Source organism: Salvelinus fontinalis, chromosome 35, assembly GCF_029448725.1.
Source record: "Salvelinus fontinalis isolate EN_2023a chromosome 35, ASM2944872v1, whole genome shotgun sequence".
NCBI classification, from domain to species: domain Eukaryota; kingdom Metazoa; phylum Chordata; class Actinopteri; order Salmoniformes; family Salmonidae; genus Salvelinus; species Salvelinus fontinalis.
In genome coordinates, this window is record NC_074699.1 from 36,407,181 (window position 1) to 36,426,002 (window position 18,822).

At 41.8% G+C, this 18,822-nt stretch overlaps 1 protein-coding gene across 2 annotated transcripts in view; it reads right to left on the reverse strand.

The window, feature by feature from the left end:
* Positions 1-18,822, reverse strand: part of LOC129834797 (A-kinase anchor protein 13-like) — a 109,334-nt gene that overhangs the window by 62,492 nt on the left and 28,020 nt on the right. For both annotated transcript variants that reach the window (XM_055900083.1, XM_055900082.1), the window contains exons 5-10: positions 17,757-17,904; positions 14,599-14,714; positions 6,405-6,551; positions 3,772-4,022; positions 2,074-2,199; positions 1,798-1,915 (exon numbers count right to left, since the gene is read on the reverse strand). In XM_055900083.1, coding sequence (XP_055756058.1) covers positions 1,798-1,915; positions 2,074-2,199; positions 3,772-4,022; positions 6,405-6,551; positions 14,599-14,714; positions 17,757-17,904 — 906 coding nt within the window. The remainder of the gene's footprint in view (positions 1-1,797; positions 1,916-2,073; positions 2,200-3,771; positions 4,023-6,404; positions 6,552-14,598; positions 14,715-17,756; positions 17,905-18,822) is intronic.

Here is an 18,822-nt window from a genome sequence, read left to right on the forward strand (position 1 = left end):
ACGGAAAATTCCTTCCACCTCTCGGCTTGGTTTCTGCTCTGATATGCACTCTCAACTGTGGGACCTTAAAGTATATAGACAGGTGTGTGCCTTTCCAAGTCATGTCATATCAGTATAATTTACCACAGGTGGACTCCAATCAAGTTGTAGAAACATCTCAAGGATGATCAATGGAAACAGGATGCATACTTATGTAAATAAATTATTTCTGTTTTTAATTTTTTAAATACATTTTCAAACATTTCTAAAAACCTGTTTTTACATTTTCATGATGGGGTATTATGAGGGGGAATAGATTGATGAGGAAAAATATATATTTTAGAATAAGGCTGTAATGTAACAAAATGTGTGCGAGGTCCATGTGAAGTCCTCAATGATGTGGACACCGAGGAACTTGATGCGCTTGACCCTCCCCACTGCGTCCTTGTTGACGTGGCTGGTGGCACCCACCCCTGTTTCCTGTACTCCACCATCAGCTCCTTGGGCTTGCTGACGTTGAGGGAGAGGTTGTTGTCATGGCACCACACTGCCAGGGATCTGACCTTCTCCCTGTAGTCCACCATCAGCTCCTTGGTCTGGCTGACGTTGAGGGAGAGGTTGTTGTCATGGCACCACACTGCCAGGGTTCTGACCTTCTCCCTGTAGTCCACCATCAGCTCCTTGGTCTGGCTGACGTTGAGGGAGAGGTTGTTGTCATGGCACCACACTGCCAGGGATCTGACCTTCTCCCTGTAGTCCACCATCAGCTCCTTGGTCTGGCTGACGTTGAGGGAGAGGTTGTTGTCATGGCACCACACTGCCAGGGATCTGACCTTCTCCCTGTAGTCCACCATCAGCTCCTTGGTCTGGCTGACGTTGAGGGAGAGGTTGTTGTCATGGCACCACACTGCCAGGGTTCTGACCTCCTCCCTGTAGGCTGTCTCCTCGTTGAGGGAGAGGTTGTTGTCATGGCACCACACTGCCAGGGTTCTGACCTCCTCCCTGTAGTCCACCATCAGCTCCTTGGTCTGGATCACGTTGAGGGAGAGGTTGTTGTCATGGCACCACACTGCCAGGGTTCTGACCTCCTCCCTGTAGTCCACCATCAGCTCCTTGGTCTGGCTGACGTTGAGGGAGAGGGTGTTGTCATGGCACCACACTGCCAGGGTTCTGACCTCCTCCCTGTAGTCCACCATCAGCTCCTTGGTCTGGATCACGTTGAGGGAGAGGTTGTTGTCATGGCACCACACTGCCAATTCTCTGACCGCCTCCCTATAAGCTGTCTCATTGTTGTCGGTGATCAGGCCTACCACCGTCGTGTCGTCAGCAAACTTGATGATGGAGATAGAGTCGTGCGTGGCTACCCGGTCGTGGGTGAACAGGGAGTACAGGAGGGGACTAAGCACGCATCCCTGAGGGGCCTCAGTGTTGAGGATCAGGGAGGCCCGTCAGGATCAGGGTGAAATATGTGTTGTTGCCTACCCTTACCACCTGGGGGGGGGGGGGGGGGGGGGGGGGGGGGGGGCGGCCCGTCAGGAAGTCCAGGATCCAGTTGCAGAGGTGTTCAAATTGGAGATGGTCCTGGGTGTCCGGGATAATGAAGTTGATGTGTGCCTTGACCTGTGTGTGTGTGTGTGTGTGTGTGTGTGTGTGTGTGTGTGTGTGTGTGTGTGTGTGTGTGTGTGTGTGTGTGTGTGTGTGTGTGTGTGTGTGTGTGTGTGTGTGTGTGTGCGTACGTACATACGTACGTACGTACGTACAGAGACCACCTCATCTGTCCAGCAGAGGGCATGGCAGAGCTGGGGGCAGCAGACAAACCTTTAGTGTGATGTAGTATTCTCTGCATCAGGACGGGGTACTTGGTGATCCTCTGGGTGACTAACAGAATGCACTCTGGGATACCTAGCCTCCGGACGATACTGCTACTCATCTTCTTCTTAAAAAGACACATAACAGGAAGACAGAATTGATTAGATGCAACAGAACGATGTAACAGTTAGATGACTAGACACAGAGATGATATGTGATATTGTTTTTAGCTGATGTCTAATGAGAACGGATGCTGTAAATGAGTAGTGGACGCTAAGTGCCTACCCTGATGAAGGCCTGGAAGCGTTTGTCTTTGGAGTGCAGCTCCTTGTAGATGTTCACGGCCTCGTTGTGTCGGCTGCAGAACTTCCCGTAAACTCTCTTCATTATCGCTGCTTTGGTCCCTGAGAACTGAAAAACAGCAACAGGCGTGATATGTCTTACGTTACCCGAGATTCTGTGTTGTGGGTTTGTGTGTGTGTGTTTCAGGAAATGGCTTCCCTGGATTCCAAGCAGCTGATTGGTCAGCCCCATTGCTAATTGGAGCTCTGACCACGCCCTCTCGTCAGGAGATAGAGTTGTCTTTAATTACCGACTTCTTCTGCAGCTTTAAAAGCCAGAGTTCCTTTGTTAGGATGAGGGAGCTTCTGGGATGTGCTGTGTTGGTTGTAGGGTCGGTATAAAGTTGTTGTAAAGTATTTTGTAAAGTATTTTGTAGCCGGTCCTACAGCGGTATGTGTATGCCATAGGACTTAGTGTTTTTGGTTTATTTAAATTGTTCACGTTACGTTAGTAATTATTCTGTTTTTGTTCCCAGGGGGGAAGGGGAAGGCACCTAGGGAGTGCTTAGGCAAGAGGCCCGCGGGCATACATATACCCGTAGTATATTCACTGTCTAGGCACACTAGGTAAGACCTGGGCGGACCCCTGTATTCTGGTTAGCGCGCCAGGTGGTGCTAAAGGTTAGGTAAGACCTGGGCGGACCCCTGTATTTTGGTTAGCGTGCCAGGTGGTGCTAAAATAGGTAAGGTAGGAGAGGGGGCTCTTTAACTTTTACTTTCTTTTGCTTTGGTTCCGTCCAGACCCTTTTCCCCACATTACCGTAGTGTTCTGTGGTGTTCTGTGGTGTGGTGTTCTGTGGTGTTCTGTAGTGTGGTGTTCTGTGGTGTTCTATGGTGTTCTGTGGTGTGGTGTTCTGTGGTGTGGTGTTCTGTGGTGTTCTATGGTGTTCTATGGTGTTCTGTGGTGTGGTGTTCTGGGGTGTTCTGTGGTGTGGTGTTCTGTGGTGTGGTGTTCTGTAGTGTGGTGTTCTGTGGTGTTCTATGGTGTTCTGTTCTGTGGTGTTCTGTGGTGAGGTGTTCTGTGGTGTGGTGTTCTGTGGTGTTCTGTGGTGAGGTGTTCTGTGGTGTGGTGTTCTGTGGTGTTCTGTGGTGTAGTGTTCTGTGGTGTGGTGTTCTGTGGTGTTCTGTGGTGTAGTGTTCTGTGGTGTGGTGTTCTGTGGTGTTCTGTGGTGTGGTGTTCTGTGGTGTGGTGTTCTGTGGTGTGGTGTTCTGTGGTGTGGTGTTCTGTGGTGTGGTGTTCTGTGGTGTGGTGTTCTGTGGTGTGGTGTTCTGTGGTGTGGTGTTCTGTGGTGTGGTGTGGTGTTCTGTGGTGTGAGGTTCTGTGGTGTGGTGTGGTGTGGTGTTCTGTGGTGTGGTGTTCTGTGGTGTTCTGTGGTGTGGTGTTCTGTGGTGTGGTGTTCTGTGGTGTGGTGTGGTGTTCTGTGGTGTGAGGTTCTGTGGTGTGGTGTGGTGTGGTGTTCTGTGGTGTGGTGTTCTGTGGTGTTCTGTGGTGTGGTGTTCTGTGGTGTGGTGTTCTGTGGTGTTCTGTGGTGTGGTGTTCTGTGGTGTGGTGTGGTGTGGTGTGGTGTGGTGTGGTGTGGTGTTGTGTAGTGTTCTGTGGTGTTCTGTGGTGGTGTAGTGTGGGCTCTCTCCCTCCTCTAACCTGTGTCTCCAGGATGTCTCCTATCTTGTTGATAATGAATCCTCCGTTCTCCGCCTCCTGCTGGCTCTCCCTCTTCCTCTCCAGGAGGCGTGTCAGGAAGGAGGTGTGGAGGTCCAGGAGCTCCTCCTGGGCAGGGAACAGCCTGTCTACTGTCTGAGGCTCCAGCTGCAGCTCCTTCACCAGACCCTTACTGTACACCTCCACCATGATGAGCAGGGTCCGCACGTGGTGCATCTCTGTCTGCATCAACTCTGTAGGGGGAGAACCATGGGGTTCGGGGGAGATACAGGGAGAACCATGGGGTTCAGGGGGAGATACAGGGAGAACCATGGGGTTCGGGGGAGATACAGGGAGAACCATGGGGTTCGGGGGAGATACAGGGAGGGGTTAAGGTTGGAAGGGGGAGATACAGGGAGAGAGGGGGTGAAGGTTAGGTTAGGAGGGGGAGAACCATGGGGTTCGGGGGAGATACAGGGAGGGGTTAAGGTTGAAAGGGGGAGATACAGGGAGAGAAGCGGGTTAAGATTAGGAGGGGGAGGAACTTGGGGAGATCAGGGTATGTCCAACTCTAGATAGAGGGGTAGTAGTGTATTGTAACTCTAGATAGAGGGGTAGTAGTGTATTGTAACTCTAGATAGAGGGGTAGTAGTGTATTGTAACTCTAGAAAGAGGGGTAGTAGTGTATTGTAACTCTAGATAGAGGGGTAGTAGTGTATTGTAACTCTAGATAGAGGGGTAGTAGTGTATTGTAACTCTAGATAGAGGGGTAGTAGTGTATTGTAACTCTAGATAGAGGGGTAGTAGTGTATTGTAACTCTAGATAGAGGGGTAGTAGTGTATTGTAACTCTAGATAGAGGGGTAGTAGTGTATTGTAACTCTAGATAGAGGGGTAGTAGTGTATTGTAACTCTAGATAGAGGGGTAGTAGTGTATTGTAACTCTAGATAGAGGGGTAGTAGTGTAACTCTAGATAGAGGGGTAGTAGTGTATTGTAACTCTAGATAGAGGGGTAGTAGTGTAACTCTAGATAGATGGGTAGTAGTGTATTGTAACTCTAGATAGAGGGGTAGTAGTGTATTGTAACTCTAGATAGAGGGGTAGTAGTGTAACTCTAGATAGATGGGTAGTAGTGTATTGTAACTCTAGATAGAGGGTAGTAGTGTATTGTAACTCTAAATAGAGGGGTAGTAGTGTATTGTAACTCTAGATAGAGGGGTAGTAGTGTATTGTAACTCTAGATAGAGGGGTAGTAGTGTATTGTAACTCTAGATAGAGGGGTAGTAGTGTATTGTAACTCTAGATAGAGGGGTAGTAGTGTATTGTAACTCTAGATAGAGGGGTAGTAGGGTATTGTAACTCTAGATAGAGGGGTAGTAGTGTATTGTAACTCTAGATAGAGGGGTAGTAGTGTATTGTAACTCTAGATAGAGGGGTAGTAGTGTATTGTAACTCTAGATAGAGGGGTAGTAGTGTAACTCTATATAGAGGGGTAGTAGTGTATTGTAACTCTAGATAGAGGGGTAGTAGTGTATTGTAACTCTAGATAGAGGGGTAGTAGTGTATTGTAACTCTAGATAGAGGGGTAGTAGTGTATTGTAACTCTAGATAGAGGGGTAGTAGTGTAACTCTAGATAGAGGGGTAGTAGTGTATTGTAACTCTAGATAGAGGGGTAGTAGTGTATTGTAACTCTAGATAGAGGGGTAGTAGTGTATTGTAACTCTAGATAGAGGGGTAGTAGTGTAACTCTAGATAGAGGGGTAGTAGTGTATTGTAACTCTAGATAGAGGGGTAGTAGTGTATTGTAACTCTAGATAGAGGGGTAGTAGTGTATTGTAACTCTAGATAGAGGGGTAGTAGTGTATTGTAACTCTAGATAGAGGGGTAGTAGTGTATTGTAACTCTAGATAGAGGGGTAGTAGTGTATTGTAACTCTAGATAGAGGGTAGTAGTGTATTGTAACTCTAGATAGAGGGGTAGTAGTGTATTGTAACTCTAGATAGAGGGGTAGTAGTGTATTGTAACTCTAGATAGAGGGGTAGTAGTGTATTGTAACTCTAGATAGAGGGGTAGTAGTGTATTGTAACTCTAGATAGAGGGGTAGTAGTGTATTGTAACTCTAGATAGAGGGGTAGTAGTGTATTGTAACTCTAGATAGAGGGGTAGTAGTGTATTGTAACTCTAGATAGAGGGGTAGTAGTGTATTGTAACTCTAGATAGAGGGGTAGTAGTGTATTGTAACTCTAGATAGAGGGGTAGTAGTGTATTGTAACTCTAGATAGAGGGGTAGTAGTGTATTGTAACTCTAGATAGAGGGGTAGTAGTGTATTGTAACTCTAGATAGAGGGGTAGTAGTGTATTGTAACTCTAGATAGAGGGGTAGTAGTGTATTGTAACTCTAGATAGAGGGGTAGTAGTACATTGTAACCCTTCACAATAGTTTGTCGTCTCAGCAAAGCCCACCCTTGAGTTTTCTATCAGTGATTTACTACGTGTATTATCCCCTCTGTCTTTCTGGATCCAGTCTGGATATGCCAGATGAGACAGGGGTGTGTGTAGATGATGTCCTGTTTATTGATGGAGAGGGGGGAGGGGGGGTTTAACTCAAGGCAAGTACTGTAGCAGTGGTAGGTACCGTAGATGACGTCCTGTCTCTTGATGACGTCCTTCTTCAGATGTTTGAGGAAGTTGCTGTCCATAATGTTGCTCCAGGAGTCTGCTTCTAGCTCTTTCAGGTCTGCCTCAAACTCCCCCATCAGCTGACTGTCAATCATCTCTGTTCCTAGATTAAATACAAAACGCAGCATTTACAGGTATTAATCTAGACGTTATAGTAGACATTATAATCCAGACACATTCACAGGTATGAATCTAGACATTATAGTAGACATTATAATCCAGACATATTTACAGGTATTAATCTAGACGTTATAGAAGACACTATAGTAGACAATATAATCCAGACACATTCACAGGTATTAATCTAGACGTTATAGTAGACGTTATAGTAGACATTATAATCCAGACACATTTACAGGTATTAATCTAGACGTTATAGTAGACATTATAGTAGACATTATAATCCAGACACATTTACAGGTATTAATCTAGACGTTATAGTAGACACTATAATCCAGACACATTCACAGGTATGAATCTAGACATTATAGTAGACACTATAATCCAGACACATTCACAGGTATGAATCTAGACATTATAGTAGACACTATAATCCAGACACATTTACAGGTATTAATCTAGACGTTATAGTAGACATTATAGTAGACATTATAATCCAGACACATTTACAGGTATTAATCTAGACGTTATAGTAGACATTATAGTAGACATTATAATCCAGACACATTCACAGGTATGAATCTAGACGTTATAGTAGACACTATAATCCAGACACATTCACAGGTATTAATCAAGAAGTTATAGTAGACAATATAATCCAGACACATTTACAGGTATTAATCTAGACGTTATAGTAGTTATAGTAGACACTATAATCCAGACACATTCACAGGTATTAATCAAGACGTTATAGTAGACACTATAATCCAGACACATTTACAGGTATTAATCTAGACGTTATAGTAGACATTATAATCCAGACACATTTACAGGTATTAATCTAGACGTTATAGTAGTTATAGTAGACATTATAATCCAGACACATTCACAGGTATTAATCTAGACGTTATAGTAGACATTATAGTAGACATTATAATCCAGACACATTCACAGGTATGAATCTAGACATTATAGTAGACATTATAATCCAGACATATTTACAGGTATTAATCAAGACGTTATAGTAGACACTAATCCAGACACATTTACAGGTATTAATTTAGACGTTATAGTAGACACTATAATCCAGACACATTCACAGGTATTTATCTAGACGTTATAGTAGACACTAATCCAGACACATTTACAGGTATTAATCTAGACGTTATAGTAGACAATATAATCCAGACACATTCACAGGTATGAATCTAGACGTTATAGTAGACATTATAATCCAGACACATTCACAGGTATGAATCTAGACGTTATGGTAGTTATAGTAGACATTATAATCCAGACACATTCACAGGTATGAATCTAGACATTATAATCCAGACATATTTACAGGTATTTATCTAGACGTTATAGTAGACACTAATCCAGACACATTTATAGGTATTTATCTAGACGTTATAGTAGACATTATAATCCAGACACATTTACAGGTATTAATCTAGACGTTATAGTAGACATTATAGTAGACATTATAATCCAGACATATTTACAGGTATTAATCTAGACGTTATAGTAGACATTATAATCCAGACACATTCACAGGTATTAATCTAGACGTTATAGTAGACATTATAGTAGACACTATAATCCAGACATATTTACAGGTATTAATCTAGACGTTATAGTAGACATTATAATCCAGACACATTTACTGGTATTAATCTAGACGTTATAGTAGACATTATAATCCAGACACATTTACAGGTATTAATCTAGACGTTATAGTAGACATTATAATCCAGACACATTTACAGGTATTAATCTAGACGTTATAGTAGACATTATAGTAGACATTATAATCCAGACACATTCACAGGTATGAATCTAGACGTTATAGTAGACATTATAATCCAGACACATTCACAGGTATGAATCTAGACATTATAGTAGACATTATAATCCAGACACATTTACAGGTATTTATCTAGACGTTATAGTAGACACTATAATCCAGACACATTTACAGGTATTAATCTAGACGTTATAGTAGACAATATAATCCAGGCACATTTACAGGTATTAATCAAGACGTTATAGTAGACATTATAATCCAGACACATTTACAGGTATTTATCTAGACGTTATAGTAGACATTATAATCCAGACACATTTACAGGTATTAATCTAGACGTTATGGTAGTTATAGTAGACATTATAATCCAGACACATTTACAGGTATTAATCTAGACGTTATAGTAGACACTATAATCCAGACACATTTACAGGTATTAATCTAGACGTTATAGTAGACACTAATCCAGACACATTTACAGGTATTTATCTAGACGTTATAATCCAGACACATTTACAGGTATTAATCTAGACGTTATAGTAGACACTATAATCCAGACACATTTACAGGTATTAATCTAGACGTTATAGTAGACACTATAATCCAGACACATTTACAGGTATTAATCTAGACGTTATAGTAGACACTAATCCAGACACATTTACAGGTATTAATCAAGACGTTATAGTAGACACTATAATCCAGACACATTTACAGGTATTAATCTAGACGTTATAGTAGACATTATAATCCAGACACATTTACAGGTATTTATCTAGACGTTATAGTAGACATTATAATCCAGACACATTTACAGGTATTAATCAAGACGTTATAGTAGACATTATAATCCAGACACATTTACAGGTATTTATCTAGACGTTATAGTAGACACTATAATCCAGACACATTCACAGGTATTTATCTAGACGTTATAGTAGTTATAGTAGACACTATAATCCAGACACATTTACAGGTATTTATCTAGACGTTATAGTAGACACTAATCCAGACACATTTACAGGTATTAATTTAGACGTTATAGTAGACACTATAATCCAGACACATTCACAGGTATTTATCTAGACGTTATAGTAGACACTAATCCAGACACATTTACAGGTATTAATCTAGACGTTATAGTAGACACTATAATCCAGACACATTTACAGGTATTTATCTAGACGTTATAGTAGACACTATAATCCAGACGCATTTACAGGTATTTATCTAGACGTTATAGTAGACACTATAATCCAGACACATTTACAGGTATTTATTTAGACGTTATAGTAGACACTATAATCCAGACACATTTACAGGTATTTATCTAGACGTTATAGTAGACACTATAATCCAGACACATTTACAGGTATTTATCTAGACACTATAGTAGACATTATAATCCAGACACATTTACAGGTATTTATCTAGACGTTATAGTAGACACTATAATCCAGACACATTTACAGGTATTTATCTAGACGTTATAGTAGACACTATAATCCAGACACATTTACAGGTATTTATTTAGACGTTATAGTAGACACTATAATCCAGACACATTTACAGGTATTAATCTAGACGTTATAGTAGACACTATAATCCAGACACATTTACAGGTATTTATCTAGACGTTATAGTAGACAATATAATCCAGACACATTTACAGGTATTTATCTAGACGTTATAGTAGACATTATAATCCAGACACATTCACAGGTATTTATCTAGACGTTATAGTAGACACTAATCCAGACACATTTACAGGTATTAATCTAGACGTTATAGTAGACATTATAATCCAGACACATTCACAGGTATTAATCTAGACGTTATAGTAGACAATATAATCCAGACACATTTACAGGTATTAATCTAGACGTTATAGTAGACATTATAATCCAGACACATTTACAGGTATTAATCTAGACGTTATAGTAGACAATATAATCCAGACACATTTACAGGTATTAATCTAGACGTTATAGTAGACATTATAATCCAGACACATTTACAGGTATTAATCTAGACGTTATAGTAGTTATAGTAGACATTATAATCCAGACACATTCACAGGTATTAATCTAGACGTTATAGTAGACATTATAGTAGACATTATAATCCAGACACATTCACAGGTATGAATCTAGACGTTATAGTAGACATTATAATCCAGACACATTCACAGGTATGAATCTAGACATTATAGTAGACATTATAATCCAGACATATTTACAGGTATTAATCTAGACGTTATAGTAGACATTATAATCCAGACACATTTACAGGTATTAATCAAGACGTTATAGTAGACACTAATCCAGACACATTTACAGGTATTAATTTAGACGTTATAGTAGACACTATAATCCAGACACATTCACAGGTATTTATCTAGACGTTATAGTAGACACTAATCCAGACACATTTACAGGTATTAATCTAGACGTTATAGTAGACAATATAATCCAGACACATTCACAGGTATGAATCTAGACGTTATAGTAGACATTATAATCCAGACACATTCACAGGTATGAATCTAGACATTATAGTAGACATTATAATCCAGACATATTTACAGGTATTAATCTAGACGTTATGGTAGTTATAGTAGACATTATAATCCAGACACATTCACAGGTATGAATCTAGACATTATAATCCAGACATATTTACAGGTATTTATCTAGACGTTATAGTAGACACTAATCCAGACACATTTACAGGTATTTATCTAGACGTTATAGTAGACATTATAATCCAGACACATTTACAGGTATTAATCTAGACGTTATAGTAGACATTATAGTAGACATTATAATCCAGACATATTTACAGGTATTAATCTAGACGTTATAGTAGACATTATAATCCAGACACATTCACAGGTATTAATCTAGACGTTATAGTAGACATTATAGTAGACACTATAATCCAGACATATTTACAGGTATTAATCTAGACGTTATAGTAGACATTATAATCCAGACACATTTACAGGTATTAATCTAGACGTTATAGTAGACATTATAATCCAGACACATTTACAGGTATTAATCTAGACGTTATAGTAGACATTATAATCCAGACACATTTACAGGTATTAATCTAGACGTTATAGTAGACATTATAGTAGACATTATAATCCAGACACATTCACAGGTATGAATCTAGACGTTATAGTAGACATTATAATCCAGACACATTCACAGGTATGAATCTAGACATTATAGTAGACATTATAATCCAGACACATTTACAGGTATTTATCTAGACGTTATAGTAGACACTATAATCCAGACACATTTACAGGTATTAATCTAGACGTTATAGTAGACAATATAATCCAGGCACATTTACAGGTATTAATCAAGACGTTATAGTAGACATTATAATCCAGACACATTTACAGGTATTTATCTAGACGTTATAGTAGACATTATAATCCAGACACATTTACAGGTATTAATCTAGACGTTATGGTAGTTATAGTAGACATTATAATCCAGACACATTTACAGGTATTAATCTAGACGTTATAGTAGACACTATAATCCAGACACATTTACAGGTATTAATCTAGACGTTATAGTAGACACTAATCCAGACACATTTACAGGTATTTATCTAGACGTTATAATCCAGACACATTTACAGGTATTAATCTAGACGTTATAGTAGACACTATAATCCAGACACATTTACAGGTATTAATCTAGACGTTATAGTAGACACTATAATCCAGACACATTTACAGGTATTAATCTAGACGTTATAGTAGACACTAATCCAGACACATTTACAGGTATTAATCAAGACGTTATAGTAGACACTATAATCCAGACACATTTACAGGTATTAATCTAGACGTTATAGTAGACATTATAATCCAGACACATTTACAGGTATTTATCTAGACGTTATAGTAGACATTATAATCCAGACACATTTACAGGTATTAATCAAGACGTTATAGTAGACATTATAATCCAGACACATTTACAGGTATTTATCTAGACGTTATAGTAGACACTATAATCCAGACACATTCACAGGTATTTATCTAGACGTTATAGTAGTTATAGTAGACACTATAATCCAGACACATTTACAGGTATTTATCTAGACGTTATAGTAGACACTAATCCAGACACATTTACAGGTATTAATTTAGACGTTATAGTAGACACTATAATCCAGACACATTCACAGGTATTTATCTAGACGTTATAGTAGACACTAATCCAGACACATTTACAGGTATTAATCTAGACGTTATAGTAGACACTATAATCCAGACACATTTACAGGTATTTATCTAGACGTTATAGTAGACACTATAATCCAGACGCATTTACAGGTATTTATCTAGACGTTATAGTAGACACTATAATCCAGACACATTTACAGGTATTTATTTAGACGTTATAGTAGACACTATAATCCAGACACATTTACAGGTATTTATCTAGACGTTATAGTAGACACTATAATCCAGACACATTTACAGGTATTTATCTAGACGTTATAGTAGACATTATAATCCAGACACATTTACAGGTATTTATCTAGACGTTATACTAGACACTATAATCCAGACACATTTACAGGTATTTATCTAGACGTTATAGTAGACACTATAATCCAGACACATTTACAGGTATTTATTTAGACGTTATAGTAGACACTATAATCCAGACACATTTACAGGTATTAATCTAGACGTTATAGTAGACACTATAATCCAGACACATTTACAGGTATTTATCTAGACGTTATAGTAGACAATATAATCCAGACACATTTACAGGTATTTATCTAGACGTTATAGTAGACATTATAATCCAGACACATTCACAGGTATTTATCTAGACGTTATAGTAGACACTAATCCAGACACATTTACAGGTATTAATCTAGACGTTATAGTAGACATTATAATCCAGACACATTCACAGGTATTAATCTAGACGTTATAGTAGACAATATAATCCAGACACATTTACAGGTATTAATCTAGACGTTATAGTAGACATTATAATCCAGACACATTTACAGGTATTAATCTAGACGTTATAGTAGACAATATAATCCAGACACATTTACAGGTATTAATCTAGACGTTATAGTAGACATTATAATCCAGACACATTCACAGGTATGAATCTAGACGTTATAGTAGACATTATAATCCAGACACATTCACAGGTATTAATCTAGACGTTATAGTAGACATTATAGCAGACACTATAATCCAGACACATTCACAGGTATTAATCTAGACGTTATAGTAGACATTATAATCCAGACACATTCACAGGTATTAATCTAGACGTTATAGTAGTTATAGTAGACACTATAATCCAGACACATTTACAGGTAGTTATCTAGACGTTATAGTAGACATTATAATCCAGACACATTCACAGGTATTTATCTAGACCATCTACTCTCTGTGTTCTCTGGTTCTGTTCCATCAAGGAAATCGACCGGTTCTCTGGTTCTGTTCTTCCGTCAAGGAAATGGACCGGTTCTCTGGTTCTGTTCTTCCGTCAAGGAAATGGACCGGTTCTCTGGTTCTGTTCTTCCGTCAAGGAAATGGACCGGTTCTCTGGTTCTGTTCTTCCGTCAAGGAAATGGACCGGTTCTCAGGTTCTGTTCTTCCATCAAGGAAATGGAACGGTTCTCTGGTTCTGTTCTTCCGTCAAGGAAATGGACTGGTTCTCTGGTTCTGTTCTTCCGTCAAGGAAATGGACCGGTTCTCTGGTTCTGTTCTTCCGTCAAGGAAATGGACCGGTTCTCTGGTTCTGTTCTTCCGTCAAGGAAATGGACTGGTTCTCATACACAATGTCTGAATCTCAAATGGCACCCTATTTACTTTCTAGTGCAATACTTTAGTTCAGGGCTGAAGTAGTGTTCTGGTGTAAAGTAGTGAACTAAACAGGAAATAGGGGGCCATTTGAGATGCATTTAAACACACAAAGCATGTTGGTCATTCTAACCATAGCTGTTCACCAGCTGTTTAGGGCTGATAGGGTGGAGAGGACAGAGAAAGGGATGGACAGATAGACAGACAGGTGGAGAGGACAGACAGGTGGAGAGGACAGACAGGTGGAGAGGACAGACAGGTGGAGAGGACAGATAGAGGACAGAGAAGAGAGGACAGATAGACGGACAGGTAGAGAGAGAGAGTCAGAGAGAGTAGTAACCTACTAACCTTCATCTGTGAGTGACTCTGTAGATTCATTGACCAGGTTGGTCTTGCACAGAGAGTCAGTAGACTGGGACAGGTACCGCAGACCCTTGATAGGCATGTCATCAAACACCTGGTGACTGAAGAGAGGACAGAGAGAGAGAGAGGACAGAGAGAGAGAGAGAGAGAGAGAGAGAGAGGACAGAGTCAGCAGAATGGGACAGGTACCGTAGACCCTTGATAGGCATGTCATCAAACACCTGGTGGCTCATTTATTAATATTAGAAGCTATTCTCAAAATACTATTATAAACTCAGAAATAAAATGAAACGTCCCTTTTTCAGGACTCTGTCTTTCAAAGATAATTCGAAAAAATCCAAATATCTTCACAGATCTTCATTGTAAAGGGTTTAAACACTGTTTCCCATGCTTGTTCAATGAACCATAAAGAACTAATGAACATTTACATTTAAGTCATTTAGCAGACGCTCTTATCCGGAGCGACTTACAAATTGGAAAGTTCATACATATTCATCCTGGTCCCCCCGTGGTAAAATTAACCCACAACCCTGGCGTTGCAAGCGCCATGCTCTACCAACTGAGCCACACGGGACCACATGCACCTGTGGAACATGCACCTGTGGAACATTCGTTAAGACACTAACAGCTTACAGGCGGTAGGCAATTAAGGTTGCACTTATGAAAACTTAGGACACTAAAGAAGCCTTTCTACTGACTCTGAAGAACACCAAAAGAAAGATGCCCGGCGTCCCTGCTCATCTACGTGAACGTGCCTTAGGCATGCTGCAAGGAGGCATGAGGACTGCAGATCTGGCCAGGGCAATAAATTGCAATGTCCACATCATGAGACGCCTAAGACAGCGCTACAGGGAGACAGGACGGACAGCTGATCTTTCTCACAGTGGCAGACCACGTGTAACACCTGCACAGGATCGGTACATCCAAACATCACACCTGCGGGACAGGTACAGGATGGCAACAACAACTGCCCGAGTTACACCAAGAACACAAAATCTCTCCATCAGTGCTCAGACTGTCTGCAATAGGCTGGGAGAGGCTGGACTGAGGGCTTGTAGGCCTGTTGTAAGCCAGGTCCTCACCAGACATCACCGGCAACAACGCCGCCTATGGGCACAAACCCACCATCGCTGGACCAGACAGGACTGGCAAAAAGTGCTCTTCACTGACGAGTCGTGGTTTTATCTCACCAGGGGTGATGGCCGGATTCACGTTTATCATCGAAGGAATGAGCGTTACACCGAGGCCTGTACTCTGGAGCAGGATCGATTTGGAGGTGGAGGGTCCATCATGGTCTGGGGCGGTGTGTCACAGCATCATCAGACTGAGCTTGTTGTCATTGCAGGCAATCTCAACGCTGTGCGTTGCAGGGAAGACATCCTCCTCCCTCATGTGGTACCCTTCCTGCAGGCTTATCCTGACATGACCCTCCAGCATGACAATGCCACCAGCCATACTGCTCCCTCTGCTGTTTCCTGAAGTGATCGTCTCCTTTGTTTTGTTGACGTTGAGTGAGAGGTTGTTTTCCTGACACCACACTCCGAGGGCCCTCACCTCCTCCCTGTAGGCTGTCTCGTCGTTGTTTGGTAATCAAGTCCTCTTCTGTTGTGTCGTCTGCAAATTTAAAGATTGAGTTGGAAGTGTGCATGGCCACTGAGTCACTGGTGAACAGGGAGTACAGGAGGGAGCTGAGCACGCACCCCTGTGGGGCCCCAGTGTTGAGGGTCAGCAATGTGGAGATGTTGTTTCCAAACTTTACCATCTGGGGAAGGCCCATCAGAAAGTCCAGGACCCAATTGCACAGGGCGGGGTTGAGACCCAGGGCCTCCAGCTTAATGATGAGCTTGGAGGGCACTATGATGTTAAATGCTGAGCTGTAGTCAATGAACAGCATTCTAAGAGGTATTCCTCTTGTCCAGATTGGATAGGGCAGTGTGCAGAGTGATAGCAATTGCATCGTCTGTGGATCTATTGGGGCGGTAAGCAAACTGAAGTGGGTCTAGGGTGGCAGGTAAGGTGGAGGTGATATGATCCTTGACTAGTCTCTCATTTAGTTCAGTTACCTTTGCCTTTTTGGGTACAGGGACAATGATAGCCATCTTGAAGCATGTAGGGACAATAGACTGGGATAGGGAGCGATTGAATTTGTCCGTAAACACACCGTAAAAACACTAGCCACACATGCTCTGAGGACGCGGCTAGGGATGCCGTCTGGGCCAGCAGCCCTGCGAGGGTTCACACGGGTTTAAATGTTTTACTCACGTCAGCCACGGAGAAGGAAAGGTGGGGAGGTAGTTCTTGTTAGCGGGCCGGGATTGTGGCACTGTATTATCCTCAAAGCGGGCAAAGAAGTTGTTTAGTTTGTCTGGAAGTGTGACGTCGGTTTCCGTGACGTGGTTGGATTTCTTTTTGTAGTCCGTGATTTCCTGTAGACCCTGCCACATACGTCTCGTGATTTCCTGTAGACCCTGCCACATACGTCTCGTGATTTCCTGTAGACCCTGCCACATACGTCTCGTGATTTCCTGTAGACCCTGCCACATACGTCTCGTGATTTCCTGTAGACCCTGCCACATACGTCTCGTGATTTCCTCTAGACCCTGCCACATACGTCTCGTGATTTCCTCTAGACCCTGCCACATACGTCTCGTGATTTCCTGTAGACCCTGCCACATACGTCTCATGATTTCCTGTAGACCCTGCCACATACGTCTCGTGTCTGAGCCGTTGAATTGTGACTCCACCTTGTCCCTGTACTGCCATGTTGCTTGTTTGATTGCCTTGCGGAGGGAATAACTACACTGTTTATATTCAGTCATATTTCCAGACCATATTTCCAGGGTTATGTTTAAGGTTAGGAACAGGCTCAGGGTCAGAGTAAGGGTGGGGGTGTGTTTAAGGTTAGGGTTAGGAACAGGCTAAGGGTCAGAATAAGGGTTGGGGTTATAGTTAGGGTTAGGGTTAGGAACAGGCTCAGGGTCAGAGTAAGGGTTGGGGTTAGAGTTAGGGTTAGGAACAGGCTCAAGGTCAGAGAAAGGGTTGGGGTTAGAGTTAGGAACAGGCTCAGGGTCAGAGTAAGGGTCGGGGTTAGAGTTAGGGTTAGGGTTAGGAACAGGCTCAGGGTCAGAGTAAGGGTTGCTCACCCAGCGATGTTGGATATGGATATACTCTTTGACAGGTTGGAGCCATGGAAGGGTATGATGGAGGTGTGTCTTCGGGAGGGAACAACCGATGAGGAGTAGTCTTCTGGAGACAAGATGGCTGACCAGGGCCGCTCCCGCGATGCAGCCGCTGTGATGTCATAAGAGAGGGCCAGCGTTAATAGAGGAATGTGGTAGGTCAAATGGAACCCTAATCCTTACATAGTGCACTAATGTTGACATGCAGCCCTGTAGGACTCTATAGGGAACAGTTGACATGCAGCCCTGTAGGACTCTATAGGGAACAGATGACATGCAGCCCTGTAGGACTCTATAGGGAACAGCCATGTAGGACTCTATAGGGAACAGCCCTGTAGGACTCTATAGGGAACAGATGACATGCAGCCCTGTAGGACTCTATAGGGAACAGATGACATGCAGCCCTGTAGGACTCTATAGGGAACAGCCATGTAGGACTCTATAGGGAACAGCCCTGTAGGACTCTATAGGGAACAGATGACATGCAGCCCTGTAGGACTCTAAAGGGAACAGATGACATGCAGCCCTGTAGGACTCTATAGGGAACAGACGACATGCAGCCCTGTAGGACTCTATAGGGAACAGATGACATGCAGCCATGTAGGACTCTATAGGGAACAGACGACATGCAGCCCTGTAGGACTCCATAGGGAACAGTTGACATGCAGCCCTGTAGGACTCTATAGGGAACAGATGACATGCAGCCCTGTAGGACTCTATAGGGAACAGATGACATGCAGCCCTGTAGGACTCTATAGGGAACAGATGACATGCAGCCCTGTAGGACTCTATAGGGAACAGATGACATGCAGCCCTGTAGGACTCTATAGGGAACAGATGACATGCAGCCCTGTAGGACTCTAAAGGGAACAGATGACATGCAGCCCTGTAGGACTCTATAGGGAACAGATGACATGCAGCCCTGTAGGACTCTATAGGGAACAGATGACATGTAGGACTCTATAGGGAACAGATGACATGCAGCCATGTAGGACTCTATAGGGAACAGATGACATGCAGCCCTGTAGGA